The 14,047-nt window shown below is 35.5% G+C and overlaps 3 protein-coding genes across 3 annotated transcripts; 1 reads left to right on the top strand and 2 right to left on the bottom strand.

Annotated features, from left to right (window-relative positions):
- LOC121219393 (transcription initiation factor TFIID subunit 6) lies at positions 1–4,721 on the bottom strand. Its single transcript, XM_041097475.1, has 12 exons — positions 4,394–4,721; positions 4,050–4,136; positions 3,386–3,487; positions 3,176–3,284; positions 2,840–2,940; positions 2,618–2,755; positions 2,420–2,515; positions 2,071–2,195; positions 1,429–1,561; positions 1,084–1,209; positions 903–1,014; positions 1–466 (listed from the first exon to the last, which is right to left on the bottom strand). The coding sequence occupies exons 1-12, from the start codon at positions 4,517–4,519 to the stop codon at positions 117–119; spliced, it is 1,605 nt and encodes a 534-aa protein (XP_040953409.1). The 5' UTR covers positions 4,520–4,721; the 3' UTR covers positions 1–116.
- A 1,657-nt stretch (positions 4,722–6,378) lies between these two features.
- Positions 6,379–10,849, top strand: LOC121219392 (tRNase Z TRZ2, chloroplastic). The gene is made up of 8 exons (XM_041097474.1): positions 6,379–6,914; positions 7,655–7,817; positions 7,888–7,958; positions 8,521–8,616; positions 8,695–8,808; positions 9,557–9,625; positions 9,709–9,783; positions 10,577–10,849. The coding sequence occupies exons 1-8, from the start codon at positions 6,492–6,494 to the stop codon at positions 10,664–10,666; spliced, it is 1,101 nt and encodes a 366-aa protein (XP_040953408.1). The 5' UTR covers positions 6,379–6,491; the 3' UTR covers positions 10,667–10,849.
- A 708-nt stretch (positions 10,850–11,557) lies between these two features.
- On the bottom strand, positions 11,558–13,012 carry LOC121219128 (pentatricopeptide repeat-containing protein At1g09900). Its single transcript, XM_041096806.1, has one exon. The coding sequence runs from the start codon at positions 13,010–13,012 to the stop codon at positions 11,558–11,560; it is 1,455 nt and encodes a 484-aa protein (XP_040952740.1).
- Between the last annotated feature and the right edge of the window lie 1,035 nt (positions 13,013–14,047).

Here is a 14,047-nt window from a genome sequence, read left to right as displayed (position 1 = left end):
TAAATCGAATGAAATCGGCAATGAAATTGCAAAGATTTAGTTTAATGATTCAGATGAACGCAGTTTGATATTTTCTAACGCCGATAACGATAAGAAACAAGCTATTCTACAACATGTTATATAAACAAAGACATCTCAGGAGACGGAATGAAGGATAGAATGCTTTCACCAAACAGTTCGAACACCGTTACCAATGTACGTCCAGAATTCAAGTCATCCTTCCAAATTTGATTAAGGATGGCTGATTTCTTCAATACTTTACCGTCTTTTCCAACTCTATTGGGCATCTTTTCAGATGATGACGGCTGGCCTGTTTCGTATTTACCTGGTGAAGCAAGTGTTGTCACCGTTTCAACTTGCATGGGAGATGGTGAGGAGTTGGCTGAAACCGTGGTGGGGCCATCAGTTGCTATTTTCTTCAAGGCTGGTTCGTGTTCCATAGGCTCTGTGCTCGCCTTGCGCTTATCTTGAACATTTAACAGGAAGCAAGAATGTTATTTAGAGCTGAAACTCCAAAAATGGGATAAAACACTGGGCATCAGGCGTTTCTAAATTGCATGCTTAAAAGTGTTAGCTTAGGGTTACTAAATGTGAATAACTTATCCATGACACCAACAGGAGAAATGCTTCGTATTTAATTCTTTTAGGTTTATTATAAAACATCACCAAAATTTTAGAAATTCAAATCTTTGCCCCATGCTAAATTTTTTTTCATCATATTTGCTCCCTTTGACCCTAAAATCTTGGGTATGTCCCTGCTTAGGGCACCTCTTTTCCCCTAATCCTATTTAATTTTTACCATGCATCATTTGTGCAATCCTTAATTAGAAACTTGAATTCACACAACTTTGGAGGGTTAAACATCTATAAATAGGAGCATATTAGCAAAAAGGTGATCTTACTTGGCGCTGCAGTAACAACTTTTTCTTTCGACTTCCAGATAGCATGGGCTGGAGTTGATGGTAAAGGTGGAAAAATCTTGAGGCGCTCAAATATGCTTTGACCCGCCGCACGCTGGCAAGAGCATGCTTGTGTCAAAATTTCAGTGTTCAATATGAAGACCTAAACAAGAACAATACTCACCAGCAAGACACCATAAATCCGCCAAGCTTCATATCTCTTCATCTCATTCTTTTGCTTCTCTAGTAACAACTCTGGTTCAAGGAGTCGAAGGTATGGCTCAAGATTTGGTAGAATAAGGAGACGGACCTACTTGTGGAGTAAGATGAATAAAATTACTAGAATAGCAAAAAATGTTCACCACTCAGAGAGAAATGCTTGAAAGTAAATCTTGACAAATCTACTAAAGGAGTTGAAAGACGAGAATAGAAGCTTTGCATAAAAAGTAGCATACATGTTTGCAGAGAGATGTATCCCTTTGCAAAAAGTAAATTAACGTGCACCAAGAGGAAATGAAAGAGGATATACCACATTTGGTCCTAAGGCAGCCAACCCTTGAACTGCACCATAGTGTTGGGTCAATGCCCGTTTTGGGTCCAGAAGTGCATTGAGCAAAGTTTTTGTAAGACGCGTCTGAAGAGTGTTATAAACATGGCCAAATCTGCAACAATTTGTAAAACCTAAATTCCTGGTGTAAGATTGACCAAAAAAATAAAATAGGAAGAAAAATAAATGGAGAGTGTCCGTATGGAAGTTGACAGCAGCGATCACCATATCAGTTAGATCATCTGAGGTTTAGTTACATCTAATTTACAGTTCATTGACATATATAAAAGCCCAGAAAAATTATTAAGAGGATCACATTCAGAAGTTATAGCATAAGGAGTTTTTCTTGCACCAAACTAAAAGGTTTTTGGGTGACCCAATCTCAGGGGCAGAGTTGTGTCAATAGATCAGAAATAACGAAATTCATTGATTACCACCCTCCCAAACCTTAGCAGACACAATCAATGAAATCATAGTTAGTCTACATAATATTGCTCCCATATTGCTAGAGAAAAGTTTTGCCACAGTAATAGCTATGGAAAAATGACTGGAGGTCAAGGGGAAAAAAGTCCAACTCAAGACATTCTCTTAAACGCAAAACAGGAAAAACATTAAAAGTTTTACCTTTTGCATATAGAAGCAACTAACTTTGCTGTAAAATCTCTAAGTTCCCAGTGATTGTCAGCAATCCTGTTCCCTAATTTTTTAGAAACAAGGCAGGTCACTACAGATGGCATCAATTGGTGCAGCTGGCAAGACAAGAGGAAAAAGAATGCTCCTTCTTAGTTTAGAATTGAAATCCAAGACAGATAGAACTCCATAGAACTAAAAGAAGAGAATGATTTGCTTGGCAAACCAGTAGGTTGAAATTGGTATTTGTTCAGTTGAGTTAGAAAGAGATAATCAATTTTAAATCCTTGATAAACATATTTACTGCCAATACATAAATCCAATAGGATAAAGATTAACTTACATAAGGTTCTATGTGGATGTGAGGATTTTGGAGAAGACTCCAAACAACACGCATTAAAGCAAATAGAAGCGAGTAATCATTTAAACCACGAGAAACCTGATATTGTTTCAGAAAAGAACAAACAAAATTAGCAGCAAATGTATAAATGTTCTTGTTCATCAAAATGGATACTATTGTTTGAAATCCAAAAATTATTACCTCATCAGATATAAAGTAAGTGAAATAAGGAACTAATGGATGAAGTCCTGAATCTGTAGCCAAACTCACTAATGCTTCTTTAAACAGTGTTGAATCAGACTTTCTCAAAGTTAGCTCCGTGATCTTATCAAAATAGAGCTACAGTAGAAAGAATATAAGCCAAATAAACAAACAAAAATATTAAAAATATATAATATATAACACCAATTGTAAACTATATACCTGAAGCTCCCTAGATAGAACATGCTTAACAGGTAATTTAATGTCAACCGGGAGCTCCTCCTTTTGTTCGTAAGTAGTGCCATTAGAAGGAGCAGCAATTGCTACAGATAAAACATATCAAACAAAGTATTAGCTCCTGTATGTGGCTAGTACCCTGTATTCTACTGGTCCTGAGAAAATTTTCAAAGAAGTTTTAGATGAAGATGACTAAATAATGCACATATGGGAAAAATGCACGAATTTTGAATGGTCTATGCTGACAAACCAAGATTCCAAGAGATCCAGATTAAATTTGTGATCAGTAACTACTGCTAACGCCTCTAAATTTAGACAAACCTCCCACAGGTGCATTTTCTGGAATAGCAGGTTGTACTCCTTCAATAGCAAGCCAGTGACAAACAACTCCAGTATCAAGCGGTGCTTTTGGTAAAGGAGCTTCAATAACCTACATGTTGGGGGTGGGGGGACACAAAAAAGGGGAACTTCAGCAAGCGCCAAAACCAATTTTAGCTCAAAGTGCAACTAATGTAGCTTCTGATTTCTTACATCTTTCAAATCCACATCCCTATCATCAACGTAAAACAAATCCCTATGCCCAATAGCCCTTTTGAACTGCAAAGGACCTCCAGATGTAAAGCCATATACAGGCTGAGGCAACAAAACAAACCAAGAGTGGGATTAAATGAAAAGTAAATTTTCTGAAGTAAGAGGGAAAAAAGAAGAACCTAAAATACATCAGAAACATGTTTTATTCACCATCATATATGCAAATCATTATATTCTCAATCAATATTGAGATCATGTAACCTAATCGAACAAAACTCTTTCGCTAGCTATTTATGCTTCAAGCTAGGCCCACTAACATGCAGCTATGGAATACAAGCTAAAATCCCCTTATAGCATCTTTCCAACAGAAATATTATAAGAGTGCACCATAGCATCAACAACATTCCAGACTAAAAAGGGTACATCAGGTTTTTAAAGTTAGAATATTCAAATTGGAGAAAACATTATCCCCCAACAAGACACGTCATTTCTTAGTTCCAACACTAACAATAACCAAATGCAAATGCTTGCAAGTATCATGAACGCGGAATTAGTATTACACAAAAAACACATGCTCAGGCAGCACAAATACAAACAATGAAATTATGATTAGCATATACACAAACTAAAAGGGAAACATGAAGTTGCATTGATGCCAAATAACCTCAACATTTCTTAAGTTAAGTGCACCATCAACATCATCTGTTGTCAATATAGTCCTCCTTGAGTGACGCATACATTTAATCGCCTCCTGAAATTTCACAAAAATAAAAATAAAAAATTCATAGTCAAACACTGTTTAATCTCCTCGATTTAATAAAATCATGAAATTCCTTATATTTTAAAAGGAAAACAAAGTACGGCAGCATAAATCACCACCTAGTGAGATTCAAAAACCCTAACCCCTCCAGAATCGTAAATAATTAGACCAACAAAAAAAAACCCGAAGAATTAAGAAATAGAACCTACTTTAACATGAACTTTTTGTAAAAAGGAAAAATCAAGAACCTGCATGATCTCGCGCATGCGATACTCAACATCGGGAGCAAGAGAAAGAGCAGCATCATCTGACAAATTGTTTATGCCTATGCTTTGAGCTATCACTTCGATCGTCTCCTTCGGCACTATGCTCATTTTCTTCTTCTTCTTCTTCGACGAATTTACAAAATTTTCATTTTACTACCTTTTCTTTTTCACTGTCTTGTTGTTTGTTTGTTGCCTTGGGACCGGGATGAGAGACGAGGAACTTTTCACTCTCGTTGAGCTCGTTGAGCTTCGAGAATTTTTGCAGTGATTAAAAAGGGGTGCGGGGTAAGGAGAATTCGGGTTTAATTTATCGGGTGACCCGACAATTTTCTATTGGGCTTATATATTTTGGGTTTTGAATTTGGAGCTTTTTAATGGGCTTTGTCCAAATCAGATCCATATTATATGCTGGAATTTTTTATATTAACCTAAAACAACTTTGGGTAAACTACATACAAGGTCACTAAACTGTTAGTAAGTTTACTTTTTAGTCATTTAACTTCAAAAAGTTACAAAATTATCACTAAACTATTCAAAAGATTATATTTAAGTCACTTAACTATTCAAAAGCTTTTTTTAAGTCAACTGGGTTGTTATGTTCCTTTTAAAAGTCTGGTTAGTGAGCTCTGAGTAACGATTCAATGATCGATATGATGGATCAGTATCAATCGACGAGTAAAAGAACATATCTTAGATCTAAGTCGATCTGATGATCAGTGTTGGAAACCGGAGAATAAAGCTGTTTGGATTTTGGTTTGTAGATTAGTTATGTTCGAAGTTGTTTCATGAAAAAAAGTTTGAACTGTAGAATATAAGGGAAAGGAGAACTTTCTATTGGTGTAGGCAGTATGAACAGAGAAGACTATACAACAACGATTTTAATAGCTAGGTGACTTAAATGGAATCTTCTGAATAGTTTAGTAACCATTTTGTAACTTTTTAAAGTTGAGTTAAATGTTTAAAATGTAAAGTTACTAATAATTTAGTGACATTGGGTGTGGTTTACCCAAAAAGTTAATGGAAAATAAAGTTTTTTGGTAATAGTATCCATCAAAAAACCAAAACAATTTAATCTTTACTAATTTCGAAAGTGAACAAGTAATAACAATAATTAAAGACATTAACATTTTTGTCTAAAAATATGACGTGATAAAATGAAAATAAAAAAAGTAAAAATAAAATATACACATGTGGATTTTCTATGGCACCATCTAATCTAAATTTAAGACATGTTTTCACATGATAGAAACTCAGAAAAAGTAAAATAAAAAATCTCCCCAACCTAACTCGTTAACCCACCACCCACACATTGAAGGTTAGCTTACCATTACTTCTGAAAGGTATTTGTGAAAATTTGGATAGTAATTATGATTGTTGTCAAAAAAAAAACTTTTAAGAAAAGATTTAAAGACAAAAAAGTAATTTAGTAGAAAAGCAGGTCGAAAAACCAACAACTAAAAATTTTAATTTGAGTTAGAATCTCAATCTAAAATAAATATATACAAATTTTCTTATTTAAAATCAAGGTTTGAACTGGAAAGCGCAACCTGGTAAAAAGACTAAACAAAATCTAAAAGAAAAGAAGAACAAAATTATATGGGTTTGGGTTTCTGCAAGTAAACTCTAGAACCGAAACAATTAAACTAGAGAGAAACCAAAAAAGGGTTGTTTTTGTTTGTGTTTGGCGAGGCTGAAACAATGAGAATAGGGCTATCAGAGCAAAGAAGAAGGTGAGCAAAAAAGAGGAAGCAATAAATTTTGCATTTCCAGTATTGAGAAGATAAGACACTTGTAATGAGAGAAGATTAATGCATATCTTTTTTTTTTTATTTCAATATTTTTAACAAAGACTAATTTGCTAAATTTTCTAAATTAACAGATATTAAAAAGGTTTTCTTATCATTGTAAAAAAAGAAAATCCCTTGACTATTTAGTTGACTTCCGAAACGCAGCGTTTTGGTTGTCTTCCCTGATAAAGCGCTCGAAAACAAAGAACGAAACAGTGAAACCGATATAACTCAGTTAAACCCACTCATTTTCTTCACTCGCCGATCAAAACTTTTTTTTTTTCAAAATTTATATGCAGTTTCGCTTCAATTCCATCTCAAATAAACAAGAAATGCAAGCCTCTCTCCCCATTGTACCCTCCAAAATCCCTTCAATTTTCCCATTCCACCACCCCATTTATCCACCTCATCCACCCCACAAAAGCCTCTCTTTCCAAACCCAAGCCAGCCCCTTTAAATCCCTCAAAACCTCCGGCTATTTATCAACCATCAGCCGTGCTATAGATGAAGAAGAAGAGTACCGTAAAGCCAGAGCTGCTGTCACGAGAAAGGGTATTGAAGTTGAAGGCTACTTCATTGAAGGACTCTCTATTGGTGGCCATGAAACCTGTGTCATAGTCCCTGAATTGAAGTCTGCTTTTGATATCGGGAGGTGCCCTGCTCGTGCTATTCATCAGAATTTTGTTTTCATCACTCATGCTCATCTTGACCACATTGTAAGTTCCATAATTTGGCCAAAAAAGATGGTGTTTTTGTGGTCAAATTTGCTAGAAATTCCATTGCTTGTACTTGAGTTATTTGGAAATCATGTATACTTTCAGTTTATTTGGTTTAGCTCAAATTTTAAGCTCTGGGTATTACTATAATCTCATATGTTGTTTCCTGACTCAGGGTGGGCTGTGCAATGTATGTTGCTCTAGCCATGGTTTGTACAACTTAAAGCATGGGTTATTTGAAAATCATGTATACTTTCTGTTGTTTTGGCTTAGCTTAAAATTTAAGCTCTGGTTATTATTATAATCTCATACGGTGTTGACGGGCTCAAGGTGGGCTGCCAACTATGTTAGTCCAACTCTTCGTATTTCTTGAATGACACATGGATACAAGGAAAAACATTGAAAACCTGGTCATTGTGCTGAATACATACCTGTATGCAACACTCACACCCGAGTCCGAGTAAGATAGGCTGCCAATGTAAGTAGCTAGCTGTGGTTTGTAGCATGAGTTATTTGAAAATTATGTACACTTTTAGGTTAGCTCAAATTCTAAGTTTAAGGCATTACTATAATCTGATGCAGTGTATACTGGCTCGGGGTGGGCTGCCAATGTATGCAGCTAGCTGTGTTCTGTACTACTTAAAGCATGACTTATTTGAATATCATGTGCACTTTCAGTTGTTAAGGTTAGCTCAAAGTTTATGTATTACTATAATCTGATATGGTGTTTACTTGCTCAGGGTGGGCTGCCGATGTATGTGGCTAGCCGTGGTTTGTATAACTTAAAGCCTCCGACGGTATTTGTACCTCCATGTATTAAAGAAGATGTGGAGAAGCTGTTGGATATTCACAGGACAATGGGACAAGTGGAACTAAACCTTGATTTGGTCGCACTTGATGTTGGTATGTTGGTTTCATCACAGTTTTTTTTTTTTTTCATGTTGTTCTTGAAGATAACTTTAGGCTTTTTCAGGTGAAACATATGAACTACGGAATGACATTGTTGTCCGACCATTTAGAACTCACCATGTTATACCAAGCCAGGTATGCCTTACTAACTTTTCTTCTTCTTATGTAAAGAGACAATATAGACTATGAAGGTAAAAACTACCATGGAGGCCCCTGCAGTAGTTGGAGTCAAATTGCATTTTGCCCTTTTTATTCGTAAAAGGGACAAATTAGTCCCTGTACGTTAGGTCAAAGTACAAACTAGTCCTTTTGTTAAAAAGTTCAGTCATTTTTATTGTTGGAAACTGGTCCCAATACGTTAACATGAGGTACACGTCACATGTTACTATCTGCTTATTCCATCGGCCGCATTAGTTTTTACATCAGTTTTTAACGGTACAAATAAAAAGGACCAATTTACTTTTTTGAGTTAACGTAGAAGGACAAATTTGCTCATTTTTTGAATAGACAGGGCAAAACGCAATCTAACTCCTACTACAAGGGCCTTCATGGTACTTTTACGAGACTATGAAATAGGCGAAAATGTGAATCCATCTTTGAGTTGTTTGTTAAATGTGCATGAAAATATGAGGCGCCGTAGTTTCTTCCCTTGGTAAAAACATCGATGAAGATGAAGTTATTTGTTTCTTCTTTTCAGGGTTATGTTATATACTCTGTTAGAAAAAAGCTGAAGAAGCAGTACATTCATCTGAAAGGGAAACAGATCGAGAAATTGAAGAAGTCTGGTGTTGAGGTCTGCGACTTTGATAACATAGAGTGGCTTGATTCCTTAGTTTTAGGCATTTATTTGACTTGAAACATTACTTTGCAGATCACAGACATTGTATTGTCTCCGGAGGTGGCTTTTACAGGAGATACAACAGCAGAATACATGCGTGATCCACGTAATGCGGATGCATTGAGGGCCAAAATTCTCATAACTGAGGTATATAGACCGAATACAAACTTTTTCATCTTCTTTCCCATGTTAGCTGCATGCTGAAAATACTTTTTACAGCATCTGTGGTAATATCACCTGTTTATGTTGGAACTATTCGTATAATCTGAGTAAAAGTACCATTGAGGCCCTTGTACTAAGAGTCAGATTGCATTTTGCCCCCTCAACTCAGAAGATGGGCAAATTAGTCCCTATATATTAGATCAAAAGAGCAAATTGGTCCTCATGTTAAAAATTTCATCCATTTGTACTGTTAAAAACTGCCATGGCTGACGGAATAACCAGACAGTGACATATGGTGTGCCACGTGTACCTCACACTAATGTACATCAGTTTTTAACAGTAGAATGGATGAAATTTTTAACAAAAGAACCAATTTGCTCTTTGATCTAATATACAATGACTAATTTGCCCATTATTTTAGTAGAGGAGGCAAAATGCAATCCGACTTTTAATATAAGGGCCTCCATGATACTTTTACTGTATAATTTGTGATCTAACTTAGCGTTAAGGACACAGCGCAATGGGATGATATGATGAGACAAGTACCATACTTAATGAAATCCATGAATAAATTGTGATAGGCTCCTGCCTGCATGTGTTTCGCATGCCTTATGACGGTCATAGATGCCAGTAAGGCATCTATTCCTTTCGCATCCCCACTCTGGACCAACATTCACAACTTTCTGCAATTTATAATCTTTGTGTTTCTGGTGTGGAAATATATATTTTACAGGCAACGTTCCTTGATGATGGTTATAGCATTGATCATGCAAGACAACACGGTCATACACATTTATCAGAGGTATGTTTGATCATTGATTTTATCCCATTCTATTGTTACTACATTATTAATGACTTTTAACGATATACGATTTTAAATTTCAGATCATTGAAAATGTTCAGTGGATCAGGAACAAAGCTGTCTTGTTAACTCATTTCTCTTCCCGCTATAGTATAGAGGTGAGCATTTAATCGAATAACTTGTCTTTGTTCCATTTTCTACATAAATGCTACAATGCGATTGTTCTCTTACATCGGAGGCAGAGGCGGATTGACCTAAAACCTTCCTTGGTGAATAATATTCTGAACCGAGGCTCATTCCATCTCATGGAATGGTAGACAATGCTATATTGTATGTGTAAACATAGATTATGCACATGGTCGAGTAATATTCAGCTCTTTCTTTCCTTCCTTCCTTCCTTTTTCCCTACATAACCGAATGAAATTGTAGCTAATTATTCCTTTCGACATAATGGTCTTACCTGCACTCTCCGCTGTTTAAAATACAGTAGCAGTTCATTTAAATGGTACACATCAGATAAAATCTTTTTGTTAACATGCATGAGGGAATACAAGGTAAAAGTACTATCGAAACTCCTATACTAGGAGTCAAATTGCATTTTGTCTTCTTTACTCAAAAAAATAGGTAAATTTGTCCTTGTACATTCGATCAAAAAGCAAATTGGTCTTTTCTATTGAAAGTTTCATTCATTTCTATTATTAAAAACTGGCGTGGCTGACAAAATAACTAGACATACCTCATTCTGATGAATAAGGATCAGATTTTAACAGTAGAAATGGATGGAATTTTTAACAAAATGACTAATTTGTTTTTTTATCTAACAAACAGAGATTAATTTATCCATTTTTTGAACAGAAGAGGCAAAATGTAATTTGACTTATAATACAAGGGTCTTGGCAGTTATACCAACTGTAAGTTATGTATAATGTTTCATTCTTTACATATTTGCAGGACATTCGACAAGCTGTTTCAAAGTTGCAGTCTAAATTATCAGCAAAGGTCGTTCCTCTAACAGAGGGTTTCAAATCAATGCACACATAGTTTGTCTTGTCAGCAGACATGAAAGAATTAGAGGGTAGATGAAATGAGAGGAAAGGAAAAAAAAAGTGCAATCTTTCCTTTTGATATATATAATGTTACAGAAATCTATTCACATTGTGTGTTGGTTTTAAATTTTGTGGGGTTTGTTTACATTATCAATGTAAGATATCGGAGTTTATTTCACTCGCGAAATACGAATTTTAGCATTTATAACATTTTCTCCATTTTACTAAAATGGCAATGTCAATGTCATTATCTGTGTCTTAGAATCGAAGTTCGAACAATGGCCAAGAAGAAAAAGTTAAGTTCTACTATAAGATGTGATGATTTTTTTTAAAAATTTTAAATTTTGATTAATTTTATAATTTGATTAAATGGTAACGGTTAAATTTTAATCTTGATTAAACAATAATTATTAAATTTTAATTCTGCAATTTGATTGTTGTATCTAAAATGTCATGTTACATATTATTAACAAAAAAAAAAGCTTAAAAATTGAAATTTTAAAATTCAAAAAATATAAAAGGTAATAAACATTAAATTGGATTTTACCACTGAAAATGTACAACAATTAAAAGAGTACGGTAATGACTAAATCCAGAACTCGTGTAAAAAAATCAAGGCAATTCAAACAAAGCAACATTCTTCTCTTCGTTTCATGTATTGCTTCGAGACTTTATTTCTCTTGAAGTATCCATGTCAGATCCAATACACACACAAAAAAAAACTTTTTAAAAAATCCTACCATACCATACCATCACTCACACCCGAGATCAAGTAACATGTATTTTTTTTCTACCCTAAATTACTTGTACATGATTGATCAAGGGAAAAAAAATTCCTCACTCCTTTACCTCATGGACCTCAACTAAGCTCATTTATGCCAAATTATCAGCCATTAACTGCACTTGGTTGTGAAATGAAGCAAGAAAAACTACTCTCCAAATTTCTTGCCAAATCTTCTCTCCCTATTTTCTGAAGGTGCTTCCTCACATGCATATACACTGTAAAGTTCGGACTTAGACCCTTTTCAATCATCTCCGAAAGCACACTTTGTGCCATAACCGGTTTTCCCTGTTTCCTATAAAGACTAGCCAACAAACTGTAAATCATATTGCTTACCGTCTTATACTTATCACTACAAACAACCACATACTGGTGTGCTTGTTCGTACTGCTGTAACTTGAAGTACCCCTTGATCAAAGCAGCATGTGTCGTCGGTCGAGGTTCGATACCCTTCGATTCCATTTTATTGAGCCAGTCGAATGCCATATCTAATTTACCATGTCTACACAAATTACATATGAATATCTCATAGGTTAATGCATTAGGAGGACAACCATTTTCGACCATGAATTCAAGCAGTTGACAAGCTTTGTCGGTTTGATCGGTTTTTTGTAAACAACCGAGTATATAGTTGAAAATCTGGCAATTCGGTGTAATTCCGGTTCCAGTCATCTCATCGAGAACTCGTTTTGCTTCTTCGAAATGACCTTTACGGCTTCGAGAACGGATCAAAATGCCATAATTTGATAACCGTTTCACTGTTTTTGTAATCACATATTCAGCCATTTCAAACGAACCTAAAGCACATAACATTTCAATCAAAGCATGGGTACCAGTAACACCACAAGAACCACCAATTTTGTTCAATATTTCCATTGTTTTGCATATAGATTCCTTCATTGCAGCTTGATTAGATATCATAACAGGTAAATAACTAAAAGCCTTTTGATTCAAACAAATCCCATGAATCCTAAAATCATTTAAAAGATTGAATATAGAATCAAAATCATCTGATCTCCCACAATTATCAACAACCAAACTATAAATATCAGAGTCATGACGAAACTCAGGATGGGATTTTCGAATCCAATTGAAGAAACGTAATGCAGGGATTTTCTCGCGATTCAAAATTCGGAAAATTGTGTTCAATAATACCTCGGAAAGACGTATATTCATAGCATCCAATTTGGATTCTAAATCATTAGAACCGCTTCGAATCAAATTGATAATCTCAGAAACTTGCTTTCCACTCGCATTCGTTCTTGAAGAAGCTGAGAAACCGCGAAACCAACTAAAATCGGGTTTATTTAAAAATCTGGAAAATGGGTATCGTGTAGAAGGAAATGGGGAAGACACAGATGAGGAAATGAAAGGGGTTGAAGAATGGGGAGTGGGAATGGTGTGGAGTTGATGGGAACTGAGAATCTGGGTTTGGGGGGTTGAACAGAGGGGAGGGAGTGATTTGGAGGAAAGGGCAAAGAGAAGAGAAGACAGATAGTAATGGGGACTAGGGAAAAGCTTTTGATTGAGGTGTTTTCTGGAGAGATAATACATCTCCATTTCATTCAATCAATAAATTTCAGGTTTTTCTAGGAGAGGTACAAAGATGAAGGAAGAAGAACCCTAAAGCCTGGCATTTGGCAAATGCAAAGTACTGCTTTGCCTTCAACGCTGTCGTTTTAAGTCCTTGGGGTTTTGTTAAATCACTTTTTCTTTTGTGCAAGTTAGGATCTAAACTTGACAATTGTTATCAAATTGGAGCCTGAACTTTTTTTATCCAAATTAGGCCCTGAACTTAGCTTGTTTCTACATTGGGGCTTGAACTTTTTTTTGTCCAAGTTAATCCTTGAAAACTCTAAAGATCAAGCTCCAATATGGAAACAATTGCCAAGTTTAGGCCCCGATATAAGAATAATTGTTAAGTTTAGGGACTAAATTGGATAAAATAATTGCGAAGAAGCTTGACAGAGTTCTTGTTAATGTAGCTTGGTTGCGGTTTCTGCCTCATTCACTGGTTGAGTTTGCTGCCCTTGGTTGTTCGGATCATTGTCATTCTATTATCTGGTTGGAGTGGCTTGTGCAATCCTTGCCAAAACCTTTTCGTTTCTTTAATTTTTGGGCTAAGCATGATAGGTTTTTATAGTTTGTTGTTGAATCTTGATAGCCTATTATGGTAAGTGATCCTATGTTGAAGTTATTTACCAAGCTTAAGAGACTTAAGCCTGTCTAGAAGATGCTCAATTCTGAGGCTTTCGGTAATATTTCTACTCGAGTTAAGGCTAAGGCTAAGGAGCTGGAGAGCTTGCAGCTTGCATTGTTGCGGGTTGATCTAGTTATAAATGGTCATATTGATCAGGTGAGAGCTGACCTTTTCGTTTTGCAAGATGATAAAGCATGTTTTTATTGACAAAAAGCTTGGGTGCAGTGGATCAGGGAGGGGGTGTGATAGCCTGAAATAGGACCTAATCGGAATAGTGGTTTCGTAACCACAAATTCAAAGTGAAATAGTTTAATTTTATAAAGTTTTATTAATTTTCGATTGATTGAAATATTGTGTGAAAATATAGATAGGAAATTTTAATGATTTAGTGCCTG

Source organism: Gossypium hirsutum, chromosome D07 (assembly GCF_007990345.1).
Source record: "Gossypium hirsutum isolate 1008001.06 chromosome D07, Gossypium_hirsutum_v2.1, whole genome shotgun sequence".
NCBI lineage: Eukaryota > Viridiplantae > Streptophyta > Magnoliopsida > Malvales > Malvaceae > Gossypium > Gossypium hirsutum.
Note: the sequence above shows the minus strand (reverse complement) of the source record. Positions and strands in the feature narration are given on the sequence as shown.